Source organism: Tamandua tetradactyla, chromosome 6, assembly GCF_023851605.1.
Source record: "Tamandua tetradactyla isolate mTamTet1 chromosome 6, mTamTet1.pri, whole genome shotgun sequence".
Classification (NCBI taxonomy): domain Eukaryota; kingdom Metazoa; phylum Chordata; class Mammalia; order Pilosa; family Myrmecophagidae; genus Tamandua; species Tamandua tetradactyla.
Window position 1 is genome coordinate 5,677,536 of NC_135332.1, and position 27,335 is coordinate 5,704,870.

General features: G+C 36.1%; 1 protein-coding gene across 2 annotated transcripts in view; it reads right to left on the bottom strand.

The window, feature by feature from the left end:
• Nucleotides 1–1,193: 1,193 nt before the first annotated feature.
• The window catches only part of POLG2 (DNA polymerase gamma 2, accessory subunit), a 29,882-nt gene continuing 3,740 nt past the window's right edge, over nt 1,194–27,335 (bottom strand). Inside the window, exons 2-8 of one of the 2 annotated variants that reach the window (XM_077163592.1) lie at nt 23,155–23,281; nt 22,926–23,031; nt 20,291–20,464; nt 8,950–9,090; nt 6,779–6,859; nt 4,029–4,129; nt 1,195–3,003 (exon numbers count right to left, since the gene is read on the bottom strand). In XM_077163592.1, the coding sequence (XP_077019707.1) occupies nt 2,838–3,003; nt 4,029–4,129; nt 6,779–6,859; nt 8,950–9,090; nt 20,291–20,464; nt 22,926–23,031; nt 23,155–23,281 (896 nt within the window). In that variant the 3' untranslated portion in view covers nt 1,195–2,837. Of the gene's footprint in view, nt 3,004–4,028; nt 4,130–6,778; nt 6,860–8,949; nt 9,091–20,290; nt 20,465–22,925; nt 23,032–23,154; nt 23,282–27,335 lie in introns of both variants that reach the window. The other variant, XM_077163593.1, reaches the window with a different exon arrangement.

A 27,335-nucleotide genomic window follows, 5' to 3' on the forward strand; every position in this document is an offset into this window, starting at 1 on the left:
CATCTATTGCCTATTCAACATTCATTTTGCCAGGATCCATTGTTTCCTGATAACAAAACACAGTTCAGACAGCACAACACTACCTAAGTGTAATACAGTTATGTTAAAACACTGAGTGAAGCTGCATGTGAGAATGATAGAGGGAGGAGGGCTGGGGCATAAATGAAATCAGAAAGAAAGATAGACGATAAAGACTGAGATGGTATAATCTAGGAATGCCTACAGTGTATAAAAATAGTGACTAAATGTATAAATTTTAAAAATGTTTTTGCATGAGGAAGAACAAAGGAATGTCATTGCTGCAGGGTGTTGAAAATAGATGGTAATTAATATTTTAAAATGTCACCTTATGTGTGAGACTAAAGCAAAAAATGTTTATTTGGTACAAAATTTATATTTTGACTAGTGCATTTCCTAAGATAACTTATGTAGATAGTTAGATTGAACACCATAAGTACTTGGAATCTAAAGGTAGGACATGAGATTTTGTTGGGTTGTCCAGAGTGATGCCCCGACGAATCCCAGAGTGATTCAATCAGTGAGTGGAAAAGTATTTGCAAAGCCCCCTTTGGGGAATGGTGAGAACGGGGAGAAATTCAACTTCCCCAAGTTGAATTCTTGATATTCTCACAAGCAGTATGGACAACCAAAGCTGAGCCCCCAGTCTTGGGGTTTGTTCATGTGAAACTTAACCCCACAAAGGATAGGTCAAGTCTACTTAAAATTTAGGCCTAAGAGTCACCCCCAAGAGAGCCTCTTTTGTTGCTCAGATGTGGCCTCTCTCTCCAGCCAACACAACAAGCAAACTCACCACCCTCCCCCCTGGCTATGTGGGACATGACTCCCAGGGGTGTGGACCTTCCTGGCAACGTGGGACAGAAATCCTAGAATGAGCTGAGACTCATCATCAAGGGATTGAGAAAACCTTCTGGACCAAAAGGGGGAAGAGTGAAATGAGACCAAGTGTCAATGGCTGAGAGATTCCAAACAGAGTCGAGAGGTTATCCTGGAGGTTATTCTTATGCATTGAGTAGATATCACCTTGTTATTCAAGATGTAATAGAGAGGCTGGAGGGAACTGCCTGAAAATGTAAAGCTGTGTTCCACTAGCCATGTTTCTTGAGGATGATTGAATAATGATATAGCTTTCACAATGTGACTGTGTGATTGTGAAAACCTTGTGTCTGATGTTCCTTTTATCTACCTTGTCAACAAAGTAGAACGTATGGAATAAAAATAAATAATAGGGGGAACAAATGTTAAAATAAATTTAGTTTGAAATGCTAGTGATCAGTGAAAGCGAGGGGTAAGGGGTATGGTAGGTATAATCTTTTTTTTTTTCTGTTTTCATTTTATTTCTTTTTCTGAATGGATGCAAATGTTCTAAGAAATGATGAATATGCAATTAAGTGACGATATTGTGAATTACTGATTATCTATGTTAATGTTTTATTTTGTTTGTTAAATTTTTTTTTAATAAATAAATTTAAAAAAAACACAGTTCAGAGAGTATACCCTGACTCTAGCCCCAAGGGATAAACTGTGTTTGGTCTAAATTAATCATGATATTCTCATTCCCTTGGATTGGCCTAGGAATGACCATTTGACCTTGTTCTAGTTTGCTAGCTGCCGGAATGCAATATACCAGAAACAGAATGGCTTTTAAAAGGGAGAATTTAATGAGTTGCTGGTTTACAGTTCTAAGGCCGAGAAAATGTCCCAATTATAACAAGTCTAAAGAAATATCCAATCAAAGGCATCCAGGGAAAGATACCTTGGTTCAAGAAGGCCGATGAAGTTCAGGGTTTCTCTGTCAAGTCAGAAGGCACATGGCGAACACAGTCACAGTTTCTCTCTCGGCTGGAAGGGTACATGGCAAGCAAGGCGTCATCTGCTAACTTTCTCTCCTGGCTTCCGGTTTTGTGAAGCTCCCAGGGAGGTGTTTTCCTTCTTCATCTCCAAAGGTCACTGGCTCGTGGACTCTCTGCTTCGTGGTACTGCAGCATTCTCTGCTCTCTCTGAATCTCTCATTCTCCAAAATGTTTCCTCTTTTATAGGACTTCAGAAACTAATCAAGACCCACTCAAATGGATGGAGACATGTCATCCCCTAATCCAGTTTAACAACTATTCTTAACTAAATCACACCAACCAGGGAGATGATCTCATTACAGTTTCAAACATACAGTATTGAATAGTTTATTCTACCTTATGAAATGGGATTTATATTAAAACATGGTTTTTTTTAGGGGGCATACTTCCTTTCAAACCAGCACAGACCCTTTTTTGACCAATGATTTTTTGACCACTCAAGTCTTCTGAGTGGGACACCTGGGAAAGTTTTTACTTCCCTCGTTTAAAAGCAAAGAGTCTTGGCTGGCTAGCCCTTGTCTCTCTGACATTCCTCCTAACTACAAAGTAGATGAAAAGGCTGGAGGTGCAGCAGCCACCTTGTGACCATGAGGAAATTTACTAAAGATAGTGAAGCACAATGATGGAAAGAGCCTGGGTCCCTAACTATAAACAGCTATCCCAACTCTTGACATCTACCCCCTAGATTTCTTGTTATATGAGAGAAAATTTTTTTTGCTTAATCTATTATAATAGGTTTTGTTTCTTATAGCTGAACATACAACTGGAGTCATCAAGAAATACAATAAAATGTATCAAGAAATACAAGCAACAAAAATGGAAACAAAGCACAAAAAATATCCACTTAAGTGTAAAAGGGCTAAAAAAATCTAAATTAACATAAATTAGGAAAGAAGAACATTTATTAGATAAATATTAAAATCTATACATTCTTAGCTGATAATATATACTAACAAATATTAAAATCTACACATTCCTAGCTGATGATATGTACTTGGTTAAAAAGTCTTTTAGTTTAGATATATGCATCATTTCCTTCATTGTTGTGTCTCTACTTCTTAGATGTATTAATCCATTCTCCAAAGTAGCTTCAGTAATCAAAACTGTGAAGAGGATACTCATTTCATCATATCTAAGAAAAAAGTAGTTGAACAAAATACATGAACACAAATATAAATCATGAATTTACCACACTGTCAGCTGTAATTACGTTACAATCCATGCCTCTTTCAAAACTCACAGAACTCAAAGGACAGGGCTTGAGAAGTGGACCAAACAAGACATTTTTCTAGTTTCAAAGCCTGTTCAAAGTAAAATTTTCAGAAAGTTTCTAACTTATTGAATAGCTGAAAAGTCATAAGGGAAAATAAAATTTGAGAAATAAACATTGGTACTTCAATACATCATTGGAGGCATGTTATGGATGAACTTCATAATAACTTCACGCTTTTAGTTCTTGGATGCATTACAAGATAATATTATTTTGGACTATGGTATCTTATAATAAACAATATTATAGTAAAGATCCAGTGTACAAGTCATACTGAAATCATGCTTAATTTATCTTAATATACTTATAGTTTCTAATTTAGCAAAAACTGTCCACACTGGCCTTCTTTCTGCTTACCCAGTCACACTACTCATTACTGTTTATTTTCTTGTTACGACTCCATCAGAAATGATCTTAATTATCTGTTTACTTGTTATTGTCAACTTTATTCCACTAGATTAAAATGTGCTTCATAAGAACAGGAAACTTCTCTACCTTGTTCACTGCTGCATTAAGTGCAGAATGAACCACCAAGCCCACAAGGAAAAGGCAATGGTGTTCTTTCATACCTGATTCAATGTATGAAATTCAATATAAACAAGTTATCTCTGATAAATGAACAAATTGAGTTATACATACTTTGTGGCATTAAGACTTGGTGTTGCACACTGTTCAACATGCTCAAAAATATCTACTAACGAATATATTATTTCTGCTGTAGCGATTACTAAGGGCATGTGAGTCCATAAATGGCAAAGTCAAGAATAATTAAAAATTATATTTTATATATATTTGGAAGAGATTTGTTTGGGTTGCTAACAAAGTAATATAATATAATCAAAAACTCTGAATACATTTTTTAATGAGAAGGAAGACAATTTTCTTACTTTGAATAAAGTTGTTCCAATGAGGAGGGCACAGTTTCTAAATAACCAGGCCACACAGAAATTCCGTTTTCTAATAATTCATTAAATAGTCCTTGACAAACCTGGGAGGAAAATACAAAAACTTCAAATACGAAAGAAATAAAAGTAGCTAGGGTGATTATCCTATTTTTGCCCAAACCACAAATCACTTTTTTCATTCTCCAAAATTGGTACAATTTCTTTATGTGATAATGTTACAATTTATAAATTGTATATTTCCTCTGAAAATGAAGAAATTAAGCACTGCAAAGCAGAATCCTAAATGGCATTCTTTTCTGAGAGAAATCTTTTTTTTTTGCATGGGCAGGCACTAGGAATCGAACCTGGGTCTCCGGCAAGGCAGGTGAGACTTCTCCCTGCTGAACCACTGTTGCACTACCCTCTAAGAGAAATTTTTATGCCAAACATAAGGATTTTTATTATCATCATTACAACTCAAGACACAAACAAAACTAAAATAGAGAAAATCAGTAAATCTAAAAGGCTCTGTTAATTCTAAACTTGTCTGAGAGCTGAGGACTGAGCCCTAGGGTTTACTACTATGTCAGTTTTTTTTTTTTTTTTTTGGCATGGGCAGGCACTGGGAAACATGTCAGGTATTTTTGACAGTGTAGATGTACTGTACTCCATCTGCTGTCTACCCAACATTCATCTTGCCAAGACTCATTCTTTCCTAATAACAAAACCCACTTCGGACAGTATACCCTGACTGTAGCCCCAGGGGATAAATTGTGTTTGGTCTAAATTAATCATGATATTCTCATTCCCTTGGACAGTAACTGGCCTAGGAATGACCATTTGACCCTGTTCTGCCAGTGAAGGCGACTACAAAGAAACAGCCAGAAAAGCATGAGGAAAACCCAGAGAGTGGTGTCCCAGAAGCCAATTAAAGGAAGTGTTTCAGGAAGAGAATGATTATGTAAATGCTTCTTATCGTGACCTAAGATGAAAACTGAGAATTCACCACTGGATTTGCAAGATGGAGATTATTAGACACCTTGTAAGGCAACACTAAACTAGTTTCAGTATAAGGCTGGAGACAAAAGCCCAACCAGAAATACAGAAGTAATATTGAGTAAATAACAGAGTAAACTCTGTTTTCTTAACAAGCACTGACGGAGTGAAAAAAGCAAAATTATGCACATTCTTAACAATCTAGAATTAAAATTATAGAGCGGGATTTCTCAAGCTTGGCACTATTGATATAGGATGTTTAGGAGCTTCCCTGGCCTCCACTTGATGCCTTAGCATCACGACTCCATATTTGTGACAACAAAAACTGTCTCCAGATATTGCCAAATGTCCTGTATGTAGATGTGAGAAACAGAGAGGGAAAGAGGAGGGAGAATGGGGAAGAGAAACCAAGCTAGAGCAGTTTCTCAAACTTAAACATCAGAATCACCTGGAGGATTTGTTAAAACAGACTGCTGAGTCTCCCAGAGATTTTTATTCAGCAGGTCTGGAGTGGGGCTCAAGAATTAGCATATCTAACAAGATCCCAAGGAAAATCTATAGGGAAGTAAATGGGTATTGTGGTACTTGATATTTTTAGGACAGAAAAGAATATAGATGTTAATAAAACTAAGAAATTAGGGCAAAATAAATTTAAGAATGTGTTTTAATAAGCCAGTGGCTGATCTTTCCAATGGAGAGTGGACAAAAGAAAGAAAGCTGTAAGCATGATCAAACACTAGTGAGGACATGGGGAAATGAGAGCCTTCATACACCATGGATGAGAGTATAAATAGATACAGCCATTCTGGGGAGCAATCTAACTGATTCATGAAATACTCATTTTAGCCAGCAACCCCATCCTTATCTATATAATCCAGAAAAACTCTTGCATGGCCCAGAAAGTGACATGCGTAAAGATGTTCTCTATCATATTGCTGAAGGAAAAAGTAAGAAACAGAATAAGGTGTACAGCACACTACTCTTTTGGCAAATTAAAAACATTGAAGGCACATAAAGCTACTATATTCTTATAAACAAACAAAACAAAATAAAATCTAAGGAGCAGAATTCTTTTTTGTCCTTCAGGTAATAAACCTAAGAATTTTCTAATTGCACTAGGGTGTTGAAGAAACTGCCACAACCCTGAGCAGAAAAGAGGAAAATAAGCCATTATATTTCCTTTCCTTGAACTCACTATCCTTCACCTTCTAGACTTCTCCTAGAGTCAGAAAAGCAGGTGGCTCTCCAAGTCTTTAAATTATGTTTGTGTCCTCAGTCAGGTCCCGGATGGATGATCTCAGTCACCCAGATAGAAATGATGACCACTGAAGGGATCTCTGGAAAGAAACCAAAACCACCTGCCTGGTTCTTCTCAAGATTGTTTAACAACTAGATGAGAGATTAGAAAAATCAAAATAAAATCATAGATCTAGAACCTTTGCCTATACCAGTAAGTATCAAAAGTGTTAAGTTGAAGGGCAAAGAGGTGAAAAAAATACTTTATCTACACAAATATTCTGATTACCAAAACTATGTATACTCACTTAAAAAATGGAACTCTGGCCATGAGTTTAATAGTAAAATCCAGTAAATTACATTCAGCTTCTTTAATATACTATGCTTTGAATTAGTTCAGTTTAATTAAAAAATTTTAAAAAGGCAAACAAATCAAAATAAAATTTCAAATAGCAAGCTATGTGTTTACTTGGAATAATAGCTATAATTAAAATTATGGCATCAAAACTTATTTAACCCACCTGTCTTAGTTCCACTGTTGGCCCTCTTCCCACATCCAAAGCAACCTTAACAGGAGCTAAACAAGGGTGAAGTTTAAGAACCTAAGACAATTAAAAGAGGAAGGGAGAAAAGGACAGCACATCTTGTTTATATATATCACAATTACTAACAAACATGGAACCTCTTTAACAGTTAAGATTTTCTTCATGAAAATGGAAGCCAGCTGAAGTCATAAAACACCATGCAATGATATACTCAGCTGTCTATATCCAGCTGCCTAAGAAATTTCTTCACGTACGTACTCTGTAGGAAAAAAAAAACCAAACTTGCTACCTTTCTGTTTTTTGGCTTTCTCTTAGAAAACTCCATTTTCTGTTAGTCAAAGAGACTGTTTCTGGCATCACTTCCTTACCTTCCAAGCCTGAGCCTACGCCTTACCATCTGGATTACTCCCTTTACCAAAACCTATCACTCTTCTCACTTATTCATCCATTCAAAAACATCTGAATGGTTACTATGTGACAGAAACAGTTCTGGGGTTCTGGGAACATAATCTGTGTCCTTCATGTGAGGAGAAACAGATAAAGTAAATAAGTAAACAAATATATCTGAAGGTATTAAGTACATTAAAAAATGGAGGGGGTGGGCAAGAAGGGGATTGGGGGGTTTGCAATATTAAATAATGTTGTCAGAGAAGGCCTCTTTCCTGAGGTGATGTGAACAGACTTGTAAGGAGGGGGAGCGAGACACATGGATGGAGGAAGAGCATTCCAAGCATAGGGGAGAACAAATGACAAGGGTTGATTTGGGAGCCTGCCCGGTATGCTCTAGAAAAGTGAGATGGAGAGTTATAGGTATGGTGGTCAAAAACGAAATGGTTTTGTAAAGCTCCCATGAGCTTTGGCTTTTCCTCTGAATGAGATGAGGAGTTTACTGGAATGTTTTGAGCAGAGGCCCATGCACACTTTAAAATGGGCACTCTGAACGGAGAGCAGATGATGGCAGCTTCAACTACGGTGGGAGCTGTGGGTGAAAAGAGGTGATCAGATTCAGGATACAGTTTGAAGATAGAGACAATAGGGTTTAGTGATTATTTGGATGTGGTGGGATATAAGAGAACCTCCAGAACAACTCTATAATTAAGAACTCCTCTACATCCATATCAGGATAATTGAGCACTCATGATAAATCATTTAACCATGCAGAGTGGTGTGACAAGTTCATGGTTTCTGTTCCCTGTTCGGCACTTCACACTACTTGTTCAATCTTTTGATTTGGAGCAGCTCCCTTTCACATTCAAGGGGAATATGTCTAATTCAAGTTCTTATGACTTTAACCCCTATTCCATCACATTTTACACTAATAACTTTCCCCTTAATTCCCTGAGAAAACACAGTGTAAGAGTAAAACTCCCTTCAAAGGCTATCCAGCCTCAGTAGCCTACTTATATCTGTACTACCCTTTTCTTGCCTGTTGTTTTGAACAACTTCTTCTCAAGACAAATCCCTCCATTTGTGTTCTGATCCCATCTTGACTCCTCCCGCTTCCTCCAAAATCCTGTTCCATTAGTCATTCCTTTTCACTCCTATAACTTTAATCTCTCCTCTCTCCTGATTTTCTTTGAGCCCATAAACATGCTCAAACTGCACATCCTAAAATAAGGCTTTTCCTTGACCCAAGCCCATAACTAGCTCCTGTGACCTAATGATCAGTCATTTGGAGCAAGTCCAGATGCCAGATCCCTGGGGCAGATAGGACAACAACACCAGTCATTTAGGTTCTGTCATATTTACATCCACTTACTAACACTCCTGCTCCTCATACAAATAGAAGCTATCAGGGACTAAAAATTATAGAGAAAGCTGTCTGCCCCCAATCAAAAAGAAATGGTTTGGGAATTACCCAACAGGGATGTCTTGTTCTATTCTGTGAAAGCCTGACAATTATTCCCATGGCCAGATTCTAAAAAACTAAATACTTACTTGCACTAAAAGAAATTTATTATTCAGAGCTTAAATTAGAAAGCAAGCATACTAACAATAAAAAAAGGCGGGAAAAAACCGTATTTTTAGTTTTCCATCTATTTCTAAGATATCAAAAGCAATACATAATTATGTGATAATATTGTGAGCCACTGATTGTATGTGAAGATTTCACAATAAAAATATTTTTTAAAAATTATCAAAAGCACCTTTCTATGAAGATTTTTCTTTCTTGTAAAGGAGTTCTCTGTTAGCTGGAAAGAATCATACAGGTAAGCCAGGATGCCTCGGTCTAGATCTCCACTTATAGATAGAACATGAGGAACCACATTTTTTCGTCCATCTCGTCCCTTCACGAAAAAGCAAAACAAAAATAAATATTTTTTAGAAGATCTCTTGAAATTACATATTTTATACACACACAATCAGAATGCAACATTATAAATTCATTTTACAAACATTAACAGAGCAACCACTCAATGGTAGAACTATGCTTGGCACTGGGGCCCCAAAGAAGAGCAAGGTGCATTCTCTGCTCTCGGGGAGCTCCGGGTCTAGATCAGTGGGTTGCAACCAGCTGTATTTTAGAATTGTTTTGTGAGTTTAAAAAAAAATAAAGGTGCTTGGGTCTCATTTTCAGAAATTCTGAACTGGGGTTTGAAGAGGAAACTGCGTATCACCATTTACAAAAAAAATTTTTTATTATTTTTCATCAACATTTTTCAAGGCTCCTTAGGTAAAAATCAGCATTGAAGACGGAACACGCAAGTAAAAACTGTTCAAACATTATTAATCAAGTTCAGAAGAGCCCTTGCTGGTATACTTAGATAAAGGGGTTTGGAATGTACTTTTTTGAAATGTAAAGTTATTTTTATAATAAGTAAACAGACTAAAAAGCTTGCTTTGGGTTTTTACTTTTAGGCTATAATTATAAATATAAAATATACCATAATGCATGATATAAATCAGGTATAATAAATAGAATGATTTCCTCTCTTGAATGCTTTTAAAATGATGAGGAAAGATCTCAAAATTAAAATTTTTCAATTTAAAAAATTTTGTAAGTTTTTGCATATAAACATTTCTGCCTTTATGCTCCTTTTTTCTATTACCATGGTTCACCTGAACATTCGTGCAATTTTATATATTTAAAAAAGGCTTCTGAATTCTCAACCTCTACTAATTATGATCAGGCATAGTCTTCATTAAAACATGTATGTACTGCCATTTTAAACCTATTTGAATTTTATGTGTACTTTAAAGATTAATGTGATGACTACCAGGGATGAGGTGAGACCCAGCTTCATGGGAATGAAAAAGCCTTCTTGATCAAAATGGGGAAGAGAGAAATGAGACAAAATAAAGTTTCAATGGCTGAGAGATTTCAAACAGAGTTGAGAGGTTGTCGTGGAGGTTATTCTTATGCATTATATAGATAGCCCTTTTTAGTTTATAATGTATTGGAGTGGCTGGAGGAAAGCACCTGAAGCCACTAAGCTGTGTTCTAGCAGCCTTGAATCTTAAAGATGACTGTATTAACTATATAACTTTTACAATGTGACCATGCGATTGTGAAAATCTTGTGGCTAACACTCCAGCGTATGGACAAATGAGTAAAAAAATAAGGACAAAAAATAAATAAGGAATAAGGGGTAAAAAAAAAATTGGATAGATTATAAATACTAACGGCCAATGAGAGGGAGAGGTAAGGGGCATGGGATGTATTAGGCTTTTGTTTTTCTTTTATTTCTTTTCCTGGAGTGATGCAAATGTTCTAAAAATGATCATGGTGATAAATACACAACTATTTAATGAAATAAAATACTACTAAAAAATAAAAGGATTAATGTGAATTTGATTGATGTGAATTTGTCCTCAAAGGGCAGTAAATTTTCTGCTATCTGGGATTCTAATAGCTGTAATTCTATTAGTTGAGGTCTTTCACACATTCATAGAACTGATATTTACTAAGGTAAGATGCTGTGGTGCATTTAAACCAAATAAAGACTAAAGGAAATTTAAGTATTAAGAATGTTTTAGTGCTTTCTTAATTCTTTGAAAACTGAATATCCAAGGATGCCAAGATATCCAAAGGCAACTCCTCTTAGCTAGACTACCTGATTTCTCACACCATCTAGAATGAATTTTTTTCAATCCTCACACTGTTGTTCAGACTTTACTGATGTTTCACCGTCCCCAAAATATAATCCCTCCAAAGATATACTTAGATGTTTACTGAAAAATCTAAACCCAAATACAAAACAGCCTCAGAAATCTTTCAAAAAAGAACATTAAACAAATTCTATTAAATGATTTATAACATTTTTCAACTAACAATGAATAGTTTAGTTAACTATGGAAGCAAAAGAACAGTATTTTTAAGCGCAAAAATTATGCAGTGGAAAACTTTTCATTGATTTAGAGAAAAGTATCCCAATAAAGAATAAAAGAAGAGGCTAGCAGCCATAATAAAGAAATCCTCTTTAAAACTTTAGTCACAAAGGGTAGAGTTGCTCTTTTATTAGGATACGTAACCAAGTAAGTTTCATTTGAGAGAGGAATGAAACTGAATACCTCAAAATAAAGGGTGATGGTGGTGGGTTATGAGAAAATGTTCACAAATAAATCTTTTAAGTTTTCATTAGTTGCTCTACATTTGTATTTTTTATTAATTAAAAAAAGAAATTAACACAACATTTAGAAATCATTTCATTCTACAAATGCAATCAGTAATTCTTAATATCATCACATAGATGTATGATCATCACTTCTTAGTACATTTGCATCGATTTAGGAAAATAACTAGCAAAACAACAGAAAAACATATAGAATGTTAATATAGAGAAAAAATAAAAATAATAATAATAATAAAAAATATATATATATAAAAAAGGAAAAAGAAAAAAAAAGACACAAACAAACGAACAAACAAAAAAAAACTATAGCTCAGATGCAGCTTCATTCAGTGTTTTAACATAATTACATTACAATTAGGTATTATTGTGCTGACCACTTTTGAGTTTTTATATCTAGTCCTGTTGCACAGTCTGTATCCCTTCAGCTCCAATTACCCATTATCTTACCCTGTTTCTAACTCCTGCTGGTCTCTGTTACCAATGAAATATTCCAAGTTTATTCTCAAATGTCGGTTCACATCAGTGGGACCATAGAGTATTTGTCCTTTATCTGTCCTTTGGCCAGACTCACTCAGCATAGTGTTCTCTAGGTCCATCCATGTTGTTACATGCTTCATAAGTTTATTCTGTCTTAAAGCTGCATAATATTCCATCGTATGTATATACCACAGTTTGTTTAGCCACTCGTCTGTTGATGGACATTTTGGCTGTTTCCATCTCTTTGCAATTGTAAATAACGCTGCTATAAACATTGGTGTGCAAATGTCCGTTTGTGTCTTTGCCCTTAAGTCCTTTGAGTAGATACCTAGCAATGGTATTGCTGGGTCGTATGGCAATTCTATATTCAGTTTTTTGAGGAACCGCCAAACTGCCTTCCACAGTGGTTGCACCATTTGACATTCCCACCCACAGTGGATAAGTGTGCCTCTATCTCCGCATCCTCTCCAGCACTTGTCATTTTCTGTTTTGTTGATAATGGCCATTCTGGTGGGTGTGAGATGATATCTCATTGTGGTTTTGATTTGCATTTCTCTAATGGCCAGGGACACTGAGCATCTCTTCATGTGCCTTTTGGCCATTTGTATTTCCTCTTCTGAGAGGTGTCTTTAAGTCTTTTCCCCATTTTGTAATTGGGTTGGCTGTCTTTTGTTGTTGAGTTGGACAATCTCTTTATAAATTCTGGATACTAGACCTTTATCTGATATGTCGTTTCCAAATATTGTGTCCCATTGCGTAGGCTGTCTTTCTACTTTCTTGATGAAGTTCTTTGATGCACAAAAGTGTTTAATTCTGAGGAGCTCCCATTTATTTATTTCTTTCTTCAGTGCTCTTGCTTTAGGTTTAAGGTCCATAAAACTGCCTCCAATTGTAAGTTTCATAAGATATCTCCCAACATTTTCCTCTGTTTTATGGTCTTAGACCTAATGTTTAGATCTTTGATCCATTTTGTGTTAACTTTTGTATAGGGTGTGAGATACAGGTCCTCTTTCATTCTTTTGCATATGGATATCCAGTTCTCTAGGCACCATTTATTGAAGAGACTGTTCTGTCCCAGGTGAGTTGGCTTGACTGCCTTATCAAAGATCAAATGTCCATAGATGAGAGGGTCTATATCTGAGCACTCTATTCGATTCCATTGGTTGATATATCTATCTTTATGCCAATACCATGCTGTTTTGACCACTGTGGCTTCATAATATGCCTTAAAGTCCGGCAGTGTGAGACCTCTAGTTTCGTTTTTTTTCCTCAAGATACTTTTAGCAATTCGGGGCACCCTGCCCTTCCAGATAAATTTGCTTATTGGTTTTTCTATTTCTGAAAAATAAGTTGTTGGGATTTTGATTGGTATTGCATTGAATCTGTAAATCAATTTAGGTAGGATTGACATCTTAACTATATTTAGTCTTCTAATCCATGAACACGGTATGCCCTTTCATCTATTTAGGTCTTCTGTGATTTCTTTTAGCAGTTTTTTGTAGTTTTCTTTATATAGGTTTTTTGTCTCTTTAGTTAAATTTATTCCTAGGTATTTTATTCTTTTAGTTGCAATTGTAAATGGGATTCGTTTCTTGATTTCCCCCTCCGCTTGTTCATTGCTCGTGTATAGAAATGCTACAGATTTTTGAATGTTGATCTTGTAACCTGCTACTTTGCTGTACTCATTTATTAGCTCTAGTAGTTTTGTTGTGGATTGTTCTGGGTTTTCGACGTATAGTATCATATCGTCTGCAAACAGTGATAGTTTTACTTCTTCCTTTCCAATTTTGATACCTTGTATTTCTTTTTCTTGTCTAATTGCTCTGGCTAGAACCTCCAACACAATGTTGAATAATAGTGGTGATAATGGACATCCTTGTCTTGTTCCTGATCTTAGGGGGAAAGTTTTCAATTTTTCCCCATTGCGGATGATATTAGCTGTGGGTTTTTCATATATTCCCTCTCTCATTTTAAGGAAGTTCCCTTGTATTCCTATCTTTTGAAGTGTTTTCAACAGGAAAGGATGTTGAATCTTGTCAAATGCCTTCTCTGCATCAATTGAGATGATCATGTGATTTTTCTGCTTTGATTTGTTGATATGGTGTATTACATTAATTGATTTTCTTATGTTGAACCATCCTTGCATACCTGGGATGAATCCTACTTGGTCATGATGTATAATTCTTTTAATGTGTTGTTGGATTCGATTTGCTAGAATTTTGTTGAGGATTTTTGCATCTATATTCATTAGAGAGATTGGTCTGTAGTTTTCTTTTTTTGTAATATCTTTGCCTGGTTTTGGTATGAGGGTGATGCTGGCTTCATAGAATGAATTAGGTAGCTTTCCCTTCACTTCGATTTTTTTGAAGAGTTTGAGGAGAGTTGGTACTAATTCTTTCTGCAATGTTTGGAAGAATTCACATGTGAAGCCGTCTGGTCCTGGACTTTTCTTTTTAGGAAGTTTTTGAATGACTGATTCAATTTCTTTACTTGTGATTGGTTTGTTGAGGTCATCTATTTCTTCTTGAGTCAAAGTTGGTTGTTCATGCCTTTCCAGGAACCCGTCCATTTCATCTACATTGTTGTATTTATTAGCGTAAAGTTGTTCATAGTATCCTGTTATTACCTCCTTTATTTCTGTGAGGTCAGTGGTTATGTCTCCTCTTCCATTTCTGAATTTATTTATTTGCATCCTCTCTCTTCTTCTTTTTGTCAATCTTGCTAAGGGCCCATCAATCTTATTGATTTTCTCATAGAACCAACTTCTGGTCTTATTGATTTTCTCTATTGTTTTCATGTTTCCAATTTCATTTATTTCTGCTCTAATCTTTGTTATTAATTTTCTTTTTGCTTGCTTTGGGGTTAGTTTGCTGTTCTTTCTCCAGTTCTTCCAAGTGGATAGTTAATTCCTGAATTTTTGCCTTTTCTTCTTTTCTGATATAGGCATTTAGGGCAATAAATTTCCCTCTTAGCACTGCCTTTGCTGCGTCCCATAGGTTTTGATATGTTGTGTTTTAGTTTTCATTCGCCTTGAGATACTTACTAATTTCTCTTGTAATTTCTTCCTTGACCCACTCGTTGTTTAAGAGTGTGTTGTTGAGCCTCCACGTATTTGTGAATTTTCTGGCACTCCACCCATTATTGATTTCCAACTTCATTCCTTTATGATCCGAGAAAGTGTTGTGTATGATTTCAATCTTTTTAAATTTGTTAAGACTTGCTTTGTGACCCAGCATATGGCCTATCTTTGAGAATGATCCATGAGCACTTGAGAAAAAGGTGTATCCTGCTGTTGTGGGATGTAATGTCCTATAAATGTCTGTTAAGTCTAGCTCATTTATTGTAATATTCAAATTCTCTATTTCTTTATTGATCCTCTGTCTAGATGTTCTGTCCATTGATGAGAGTGGTGAATTGAAGTCTCCAACTATTATGGTATATGTGTGTATTTCCCTTTTCAGTGTTTGCAGTGTATTCCTCACGTATTTTGGGGCATTCTGGTTCGGTGCATAAATATTTATGATTGTTATGTCTTCTTGTTTAATTGTTCCTTTTATTAGTAGATAGTGTCCTTCTTTGTCTCTTTTAACTGTTTTACATTTGAAGTCTAATTTGTTGGATATTAGTATAGCTACTCCTGCTCTTTTCTGGTTGTTATTTGCATGAAATATCTTTTCCCAACCTTTCACTTTCAACCTATGTTTATCTTTGGGTCTAAGATGTGTTTCCTGTAGACAGCATATAGAAGGATCCTGTTTTTTTAATCCATTCTGCCAGTCTATGCCTTTTGATTGGGGAATTCAGTCCATTAACATTTAGTGTTATTACTGTTTGGATAATATTTTCCTCTACCATTTTGCCTTTTGTATTATATATATCATATCTGATTTTCCTTCCTTCTACACTCTTCTCCATACCTCTCTCTTCTGTCTTTTTGTATCTGACTCTAGTGCTCCCTTTAGTATTTCTTGCAGAGCTGGTCTCTTGGTCACAAATTCTCTCAGTGACTTTTTGTCTGAAAATGTTTTAATTTCTCCCTCATTTTTGAAGGACAATTTTTCTGGATATAGAAGTCTTGGTTGGCAGTTTTTCTCTTTTAGTAATTTAAATATATCATCTCACTGTCTTCTAGCCTCCATGGTTTCTGCTGAGAAATCTACACATAGTCTTATTGGGTTTCCCTTGTATGTGATGGATTGTTTTTCTCTTGCTGCTTTCAAGATCCTCTCTTTCTCTTTGACCTCTGACATTCTAACTAGTAAGTGTCTTGGAGGACGCCTATTTGGGTCTATTCTCTTTGGGGTGCGCTGCACTTCTTGGATCTGTAATTTTAGGTCTTTCATAAGAGTTGGGAAATTTTCAGTGATAATTTCTTCCATTAGTTTTTCTCCTCCTTCTCCCTTCTCTTCTCCTTCTGGGACACCCACAACACGTATATTTGTGCGCTTCATATTGTCATTCAGTTCCCTGATCCCCTGCTCAAATTTTTCCATTCTTTTCCCTATGGTTTCTGTTTCTTTTTGGAATTCAGATGTTCCATCCTCCAGTTCACTAATTCTAGCTTCTGTCTCTTTAAATCTATCATTGTAGGTATCCATTGTTTTTTCTATCTTTTTTACTTTGTCCTTCACTCCCATAAGTTCTGTGATTTGTTTTTTTAGATTTTCTATTTCTTCTTTTTGTTCAGCCCATGTCTTCTTCATGTACTCCCTCAATTTATTGATTTGGTTTTTGAAGAGGTTTCCCATTTCTGTTCGTATATTCAGCATTAGTTGTCTCAGCTCTTGTATCTCATTTGAACTATTGGTTTGTTCCTTTGACTGGGCCATATCTTCAATTTTCCGAGCGTGATCCGTTATTTTCTGCTGGCGTCCAGGCATTTAACCAGATTTCCCTGGGTGTGGGACCCAGCAGGTTGAAAGATTTTTCTGTGAAATCTCTGGGCTCTGTTTTTCTTATCCTGCCCAGTAGGTGGCGCTCGTGTCTGCGGGTCCCACCAGTAAAAGATGCTGTGGCTCCTTTAACTTTGGAAATCTCTCGCTGTGGGGGAGGGTCGCCAGCTGAAGCGGCTTGGGGGAGTGCCGATCCGGATCTCCCAGCCGGCCCGGGAATCCGTGCGTGGGGGGTGGCGCCGGCCTCCGCGGCTTGGGGGAGTGCCGGTCCAAATCTCCCAGCCGGCACGGGATGCCAGGCGTGGCAGGGGGGCGCTGGCCGCCACGGCTTGTGGGAGTGCCTATCCAATGTTCCCAGCTGGACCGGGAAGCCACGTGTGTGGAAGGGACCCCGGTCGCCGGTCTCCGCGGCTTGGGGGCCTCCGATCCAATTCTCCCAGCCAGTCCGGGGGGCCGCGCCTGGGTGGGGGGGGCGCCAGCCGCCGCGGCTTGAGGAGACCGCCTGTCAAATTCTCCCAGCCAGCCCGGGAAGGAGGGAGGGAGGGATTCCGGCCGCCGGCCGCCAGCCGCCCCGGGGAAGTGAGCGCCCCTCGGTGATCTCACCGCTGCGGATTCTCCCTGCCAGTTCAGCCATTCCAGAATGGAGTACGCTGTCTTTTTGGTCTCTGTCGTGGCTCCGGAAGCTGTTCTGTACCGTTTCTATTTCTTTAGTAGCTGTTCTGGAGGAGGAACTAAGACCCGCGCGTCTTACTAAGCCGCCATCTTCTCCCTATTTGTATTTTTTTGACTACTGAATCACTATATTGATACTTATTTTAGTCTCCAGTGTTTGGGAGCAGCTAGAAGGAAAAATCTGAAATTGGGGAATGGTAACATACCAAACTTTGAAATCTCTTCTGTAACTACTTGTTTAAAAAGTACTTTGAAAATTATTGCTTTTTCTTTTTTTTTGGTATATATGTTTCACAATAAAAATATTAAAATTATGAAAAAATAATAAAATAATTTCTTTTACAAGTGCAATCATCTAGTTTCATACTAAAAATATAACCCTAACTTTTTTTGAAAATGCAACAAATTAATTTAATTTGTATTAACAAATTAAATAAGCTAAAATGAAAGTAAAAAAGTTTAATCTACTTTCTATTCATTGTATTTGAACAACTACATTTTCATTTTTATAATACTTTCAAATTTCAGTTACCTTTTTTTCACTGTTAAGACTATATTAGCCACCAAATAGCACATAAAAACTCTGTTACCAAAATATAAACATACCTGTGGCCCAGTCAGAAAATCTAAACATTCAAATCTGGAGCCACTCAAGAACAATCAGTACAAAAAAGGGCTCTGCCACAATTTTATACATCCACAGGTCTTCTAAAACTTTGTGTCTCAGAGGGCACCTAGTAAAGATTAATAATTTCAAAAAATTTTAAGGTATCCTTGAGGGATACAAAGTTTTAGAAGGTACAGTTCCTTTAGAGAATTTGTTTAAATTCTTGAAAATGTTGTTTTACTTTAAAACGTAAACAAAACACCTTTTCCCTCTCACCAGGTCCAAACTTCTGGCTGGTATGACTAGTAGAGAAGGGGGTGGGGGGTGGGCTGTGTGTTCAGAGCCAAGTTTCCCAAATGCCCTTCTTCCTTTCCTTTCTTGGGAAGAAGCGTCTGGTCAAAGCATCTGGTGAGGGGGGCTGAGGAGGAGGAGCATGTGCCAAGTCAAGCTTTCTAACTAAACTAGTCTCTCTTCCTTCTTCCTCCTTCTAGGCTGAGCTTCTATGTAGAGTGCCTGATGGGAATGGGGTACTGGTATATCTGGGGTCTATCCTTGCATAAGCACAACCTGGAGCTTGGTTACACACAACAAATTAAAAATAATACACTGGAAATAATGGGAACCAGGTCTCTCATCATCAGAGAATTATTAAATATGGAAAGTGGGAAGGCTAGAATAAACTCTGGCATTAGATTGGAATTTGAAGAAGCGGTATGAAATCCTAGTTTTTAATAAACAGATCAATATAGAAACAGACATAGATGTAGGTGTGTAAATATTTATGTACATAATCACCTATAAATACTTCCTAGCTGTGTTCACTAAAAGGCCCTAGAAACTGATAAACAGTTAGTGTTCTTCTCCAATAGAAACAAAGATTTCTTAGAGAAATGGCTAATTCTACCACCAGGACAAGGAAATACCTTGTTGCTATTAGAGATTAGCCCAGAAAAATTTGTTGTCCTAGAAAGTAAGGAAGTGTTCAAAGAATTATGGAGGTATGCCAAAAGGACACTGGCCAAGTCAAGGACAAGTTGAGAATTAAAATAACGATAGTAACAGATAGAAACTCTCTGAAAAAATAAGAATCTGTGAATCTATACTATTATAAATATATAGATAAATAAATAGGTAGGGAAGAAAGGAAAGTTCTATCCTAGAAGGAATTCTGTACCAGCTGTTCAGAAGATACCATGAATTAAAGACTGACCACCACATGCATCACAGCCTGTACCTTAAGTGAACGGGAATGTGTTCAAGAACGAGTGGGTTCTCATGGAACACATCTGCAAGCTGAAGGCAGACAAGGCCTGCAAGAAGCTCCTGGCTGACCAGGCTGAGGCCCACAGGTCCAAAACCAAGGAGGCACACAAGTGCCATGAGGACAGGCCCTAGGCCAAGAAGGAAGAGATTATCCAGACTCTTGTCAAAGGAAGAAGGACCAAAAAATAAAGCTCCCCTTATCATCTGTACATAGTGGCCTCAGCAATTATATAGATCATTCAATAAAGCAAGCCTTTACCTGCTTGCCCAAAAAAAAAAAAAGTACTGCCTAGAAAGAATGATAGAATTAGGGGCAAAAAGAAAATCATCATTTGGCATAGTAATACGTGTATATGGGCAAGAATCATTAATGGATGCTGCAATTGGTTAGAAATAGGCTATTAAGTCTTAAAGTAACTGCCCACAAAAGACTTCTTAATTAATTAATAAGTATAAAAAACTTATTAACTTTACATTGGAGAAACCTAGTAGATACATCATCTTAACCACATGGTAAAAGTTAACATTACCAGTAATGAGACAACTTGATATTGTATGTCTCCAGATATTGATGTACTGAGAAGAGGACAGTGCCACCTCTACGGAATTCTCAGCCAAAATCATGAGGAAACATCAGATAAACCTAAAACGAAGGACAGTCTACAAAGTAGCTGGCCTACACTCTTCAAAAACACCAAGGTTATGAAAAGCAAGGAAAGATAAGGATTATTCATTTGATGGAGACTAAAGAGACATGATAATTATATGAAATTTGTAACCCTAAAATACGAATTAAATGAAGTATGAGTTCTGTGGATTGGATGGGAATAGTGAATTACTGATTTTGATGGTTGGCTTGTGCTTGTGTAGGAATGTCCTTGTACTTGGGAAATATACACTGAAGTATTAAGGGGTTGCGGGGCACAATGTCTGCAACTTATTCTCAAATGGCTCACATTCACAATTGGAGACTATCAGCAAAGGAGCTCAAGATAAAACATACATGCAATTTTGATGCATTTCCAGGATACATATGTAAAAGTTTCTGGTCTCCTAGATTCCACAGGGTTTCTATTGGCTCCTTTCCCCAGGGAAAATTGTAGTGAAGTTTGTTTCCTTTTCGCCCCTCTTCATCCTGACAATCGCTGCTGCTGAAGTTAGATGGACTCACTGCAAACTGAAAAAGAAAGTTTGTCTTATTAACTCATTAAATATTTTCACTAATCCCATGATTGTCTCTAAGAATTAAAGTTACCCGAGACTTTTCATGTGGCAACTGAATGTAACGAGTCAAGTCCTAAATAAAAACTGAAATTTAATAAAATGTGAATGAATATACTGCTAAAAATATTCTTTTTTTAGTCTGAAAGAACTACAGAGAAAAATTGTTGATGCTATACAACCTTTTTAGAAAGTGGTCAATTAATAAAGAGAGGAAGTTAACGATGAATAAGTAGAATAAAGATATATGCACACTGTTCTTATACTTCAATGAAGTACTTGATTATTTGTGATCATTTTATATAGCTTAGGCAGGTGTCTGGGGATTTTAAGAGTTGGGAAAAGGTAAGACAACGGTAAGACTAAAAAATGATAACTTCAACTCTTTTCTCTTCAGCGATACTAAAACTTTATTATAAATTACAGAATAATAGAGCGGGAAGGACTCTTAGAAATGATTTAGGCTAGGGCTTTTCAAATTTTTTTACAGCAGTAGGACCCTCGTTCAAAATATCTTTTGTAGAACCTTAGTTATCTATGCAGAAACTAAAAACAGAAAGACCAAAGCCTATATTTTATTGTATGAATGTATAAGCTCATATTTATAACATCACATTTATTTACTGTAAGAGTCAACAACAAAAGGCTGCTCTGGTATACACAAACACTTGAAGAGTTTTATGGATGACAGTTCTAGTCTTCTCTCAGCTTCATTCTCCAACGTATAACTGCATTTTGTTTTGATTGCACAATATTATGAAAATGTTATTCATGCTAAGTAGTAATCTTCAGTGAGCAATGTGCAATAGTTGGAGAAGTGTTATTCTGAGGTACAAATAAGCTAATCTGGTAGTATAAATGAATGCTTTGGTCACCTACCAATGTGTTAAAATTTGGCATCTAAAATATTTGCTTTTTTTTTTAAGGTATAGTTTAAAAAAGTATAAATTAATTAAAATAAAAATTGAGTCAAAGATATACAAAATCCCTGAAGTTTCTCCATAAAACCTATGGACTCAAAGCAGCACAATCTGAAAGCCACTGACTTGGCCCAGTCTTTCCAAAGTACCCAAAGTCACATGTTTAGTGGTCTTAATGATACACTGTTTCTTTTTTTTCATACTTTCACAGTAGAAACTGGTAAGAACAAAAGAATTTACTACTCAGAAATACTCACTGAAGATAAAGATTAAACCAAAACATCTTCAAAAATTCTGAGTACTGTACATTTTGCATTTAAAATGTCACCCTATATACTTTATGGGATACAAAGTATTTATGAAGGCATTTGTCCTCAATTATAATAGTTAAAAACTATTAACATTTGAGTACTTCCTTTTTTCTTCATTTTAAAGATGAGAAAACAGGCACAGAGGGTTTACATAATTTGCCCAAAGTCACAAAAGCTAGTAAAAGGTAGAGCAGGGATTCAAAGTGTAAAATCTGGCTTGGAGCCTTTCCTCTTAACCAACCTATTATATTGCCCTCAAGGAACAATTGTAACTTCTTACTTTTTTAGGTCATAAGATTAAAATAGTAAAATAATTCAAGATAACATAGAAATAACAAGTTAGTACAGGGTTAATCATGAAATAGAGGGCAGAGATAGGAAATACGTAAGAAATCAGATGGGGGAAGGATTACTACTTATAACATGGTGGAGGGTGTCAGATTACATGTAGAACATGGGATTTGAGCAGGATTTTAAAGATGAGGATCTGGAAAGACAATCTGGACAGGGAGTATACTATGGGTAAAAAGCCAAGATGTGGAAAAAATCAATTATGTTGAAGAAACAATTGTGTATTGGTAGTAAAGACAATAACTACAATTTCCTGAGTTCTCACTACACCCTGGGTATTATTAGTTCAAAACCATTTTGCTAATATGGAGAGTTCAAAGGGGGTGGGTAGCAAAAGCTAAAGCTCTTATAAAGAGCAGACAAAGGTCAAACTACATCAGCCAGGAATGCTGGATGCGGGATCTAAACTTTACCTTCAACAAAAATGCTTATTAACAAAAGCTCTGAGCATCAGAGAGAGAGAGAGAGAGAGATCAGCAAATGTCTTTATACTAAAATAACTATCTAAAACAATAAAAACCACTGCAAAAGTTTTTTTCATTTGCATTTGCTGAGTTATTGCAGCTTAGTCTTACAAATGTAACAGTACATCAAATAAAATTTCATTTATTATATGGAAGTATTACCTATGACACACAATTTACCTATTAGCTATTAAATTAACAGGAATTATTATAGTACCTTTCTCTACCACAAGAGTCAAAGACATAACCAGAAATGCTACACCAAATAAAATGTAACATTACATCAAATAAAATTTTATAAAGAAGTATTACCTCTGACACATATACAATTTACCTATTAGCTATTAAATTAATGGTAATTATTATAGTACCTTTCTCCACCACAGGAGTCGATGACGTAACCAGAAATCAAGCCACTGGCTTGCAGTTCTTGGAGATGTAAACCATACCAGTGATGCTTCAGTCCTTTCCCCGACTCTTTAGATATCAGAAATATCAGAAAGTTAACTACTTTGACATTTATATTATTTATCGCCAAGTGAAAAGGGCTGGTGTTTGACTATTTAAATACAAGGCCAAATTATTTGCCACTTTTTGTACCTTTTAGCACCATTAGGTATCTGATGAGTATCAAAAACAGGATGAAAACACACTCCAATCTGAGCAAGGCCATAAGGTAGCCTCTTGTTTACCAAATCCAGGCAATTAACATAGTGCTCCAAGACACCTGCCAAAAGATAAAACATCATTGCACAAATCTATTCCATAAACTCAAATATTTGTCAATCAATGGACAAATTAACAGAATAATAATGTTAACACAGCAGTAAAAGTAACATACAGCTCTTATGGCAGAGCTAATTGATTATTATCTAATTTTAGGTAGTTTCCCCCAACTTTTTAGTTTGAAGATTTTCAAATCTACAAGAAGAACAGTACAATATAAACTGGTACATCCAAAACCTTGATTCACCAATTGCCAATATTGTGCCACATTTGCTTTTTCTTCCCTTGTTCCCTCCAAACACTTCAGCATGCATCTCCTAAAAATACTCGCTGTATACCATTAGTACATCATTAAAAGTTAACCATAATATCACCTAACATAGAGTTGATATTATTTTCTCTGTCACCCAAAATGTTATTTATTGCTATTTTATTTCCCCCCAATCCAGGGTCTAATTAAGGTTCATGCACTACATCTGATTAAGTCTCTTTAATATCTTTTAATCTACACATACCCTTTGACCCCTCCCCTAAAACTTTGTTTTTAATAACTAACTTTTTTTCTTGGTAATTTTTTTCCAGATTCTATTGAGATATATTCATTTATCATATATTCCATCCAAATTAAGTAATCAATATCTCATAGTTTCACTTTGCAATTATCGTATCCACTTTTAGCCCATTTTCTTTGCTCCAGAAAGAAATCATCAGATAGACAAAAAATAAATAAATAAAACCCAAAACACCCCATATCACTTATCTCCTCCTATTACTGACCCCTAGTATGTAGTATGCCAGTTACTGTTGATGAAACAACTTTTTTTTTTACAAAACCAACATACAACACGAACATTCTTAACGTATGAACATTTCATACTTTGTGTGCAATCCATGCCTCACAATATCATCACATGGTTGTATATTCATCAGTATGATCATTTCTCAGAACATTTACAACACTCCAGAAAAAGAAATAAAAAGAAAAAAGAAAAAGTTCATACATACCCTACCCCTTATCCTTCCCTCTCATTAACCACTAGTATTTCCCTGTACCCAATTTCTTTTAACATTTGTTTCCCTGATGAAAGAATTTTAAGGTATTACCGTTAACTATAGTTTGTAGCTTGCAATAGGTATTTTTCCCCCCACATACCACTCTATTATTAACTCTTTGTACCAGTGAATGATACTGACTTTTGATGAGTCCAGGCCAGTCATAGAATTTGGTATTGTCTGATTGTTTCCTTATGATTTAATTTGGGCTAATCACTTATGACAGGAATAGCTGATGTATATGTCATATTACATCATATCAGAAGTAACATAATATCAAATTATCTCACTACTGATGAAACCAAATTGGATTAGTTGGTTAATAGAGTGAATATACATTCCCCCACAATATCCTTCTCAATAATTTTTTTTTGTATGCTATGCAGTGTGGGGGTTCACATTTCATTCTTTTCCATGTGACTATCCAGATATTCCATTATTGTAGCACCATTTATTGAATGTTGTGGGGTTGTTTGTTTTTTTTTTGAGTGTGTGGGCTGGGAACTGAAGCTGGGAAGATTTATTTCATCTATTTATCTAATCTATCTACCTATCTAATCTATGTGTCTGTCTTTCTATCTATCCATCTATCTATCTAATCTATCTGTTGATGCTGGGAAGATTTATTCCATCTACCCACCAACCCATCCATCCATCCATCATCTATATATCTACTCTATCTATTGAAGCCAGGATGATTTATTTCATTCTTCTTTCTTCCTTCCTTCCTTCCTTCCTTCCTTCCTCCCTCCCTCCCTCCTTCCCTTCTTTCTTTCTTTCTCTCTTTCTTCTTTCTATCTATCTATCTATCTATCTATCTATCTATCTATCTATCTATCTATCATCTATCTATCTATCATCTAGTTCTTCTCCTTAATAATCTTTTATCGAGTATTTTAGAATCCAATGATGATCTTTGCTGGAATTGCAAAATGGTAAAATGATGGTTTTTCTAATTCTATCTTCCCTTCTACATTTACTATATAGGTTCAATTAAAAATATACTCCTTTTCCACTCCCCAGGGCAAAGTATGTCTTTATTTTTTATTAATACTAATTGGACCTTGGATTTTTAAATTTTATTCACTGTGTTATCACCCAACCATCAATATTTCAATACTCAAATTTGTCCCAAATTTAGCCAGTGAGAGCCTTCTTCAAGCCAGCTCCTGTGTCCCTCTGACATGACCCCACTAGTCTTTGAGTAATTCTCTGCTTTCTCGCACAAAATAAAATGTCTCAAACTCACCTTGTACTTTCTTTGCCCCAGACCTGGAATTAGTCATTTCTCCAAACACTGGTTCAATTTAGAAACCAAAATCAGGGTACTTGGTGTGTTCATTGCTACTGAGTGCCATTGATTCTAGGCCTTTTCAATGAAGAGAGTTAGGAAAGATACACTTTTTAAAAATCTTGAGTTCATATTATATTACCAATTCAAATTTAACATTACTGGGTTTAGCCTTGTCGTCTTTTATATTTGCATCTCTTTTTCTTACAGTGAAGATCTTGATTCCTAATATTAAATGATCTATCTCTTTGCTGTATCCTATAGTGTTATATATAATATTATCCTACTATATATAATAGCTTCAGAATTAGAATTCCAACATTTCTACTTAAAATAAACCTACTAAGGACAGTTCAAGATTTCTTTGTAATTTTAATGCACTTAGACTATAGTATTATCACTAAATAACAGTACTGTGTTCAAAAGTTACTTGATGTAAAAAAAAAAAAGTTACTTGATGTAAAAAAAAAAAGTTACTTGATTTGAGATTTCCACTTCTGTTAATAGCAGACAAGCTTGTCAGTAACAATGAAAAAAGCCTGTCAAAAAAAAATTTTTTTTAATCTGTTTAAAGACATAGGAGAATTATCAAGACAGCAAGAACTTGAGGATCCAAGATTTGTATAAAAGGACGGATCTGAGGTAAACCCAACGGTTAGTGCCACTACTCCAGTTCTCAAGTGGCAGAGTTAAGGCTGAAATGCTTAGCTGTCTTCGGGAGTAAGTATAAAACTTGTATTCCAAGGAGAAGGGACTCTAGTAAATACCATCTCATGTGGGACACTGGAAGGCTGCACCCTAGGAGTGGGGTCAAGTAGAAAGACTGAAGCCCAGCCTCCAACCAGCTTACTCCATGATTACATCATGAAGATATCCCCCTATAGCTGCCTGCAAGAAGCAAAAGTAAATCTGCCAGGAAAAAGAAAACACTACCCGGAACCTCAATCTATCTCTACAATTTTCCATACACAAATTACCTAGAACAACAGGAGAAACTGTTATTTGATCCAAATGACCAAAAGTCCAGAGAAAAACACACTAGAAATATGTATTTGAGTTATTAGGCATGGACTTTAAAATATGATGCTGTTTCAGGAAGATGACAAGATAGGGAAAAGGTTTAACATTTAATTAGTCACAGAAGGAGAAAAAAGAGAATGGGACAATAACAATATCTGGAGACATTATGGCTGAGAATTTAAAAAAATTATTCATAAACAGAAGCTACTACAATAGCTTAGACAAGGAATAAAGAAAGCAAGAGGACTGAGAATACAAAGCGGTAAACTGGGTAACTCTAAGCTAAAAATCCTAGACAACCAAAGGATTTGGCAAAAAACCGGATTTAAATTTCCCAAAGGCAAGCAAAATGCCTGGCACATTAATGAAGGCTGAATGAATGAATGTCTAACGGCAAAGTCTCATTTTCCAAACCTACAATTCTGAGCAACTGGGAGGACGGTGATCCCATCTAACAGATAGTGAAGAAAAAATTATTTGTTTTGAGGCATAGTAAATGAGCAGATAGAATAAAGTACTACAAATCAAAACTGTCACATTTGCTCACAATTTGTTTTACTTTAAGACATTTTTAAAAGTTAAAAGTTAAGGATGCTGGGCGGGCCGCGGTGGCTCAGCGGGCAAGAGTGCTTGCCTGCCGTGCCGGAGGACCCCGGTTCGATTCCCGGCCCCAGCCCATGTAAAAAACAAA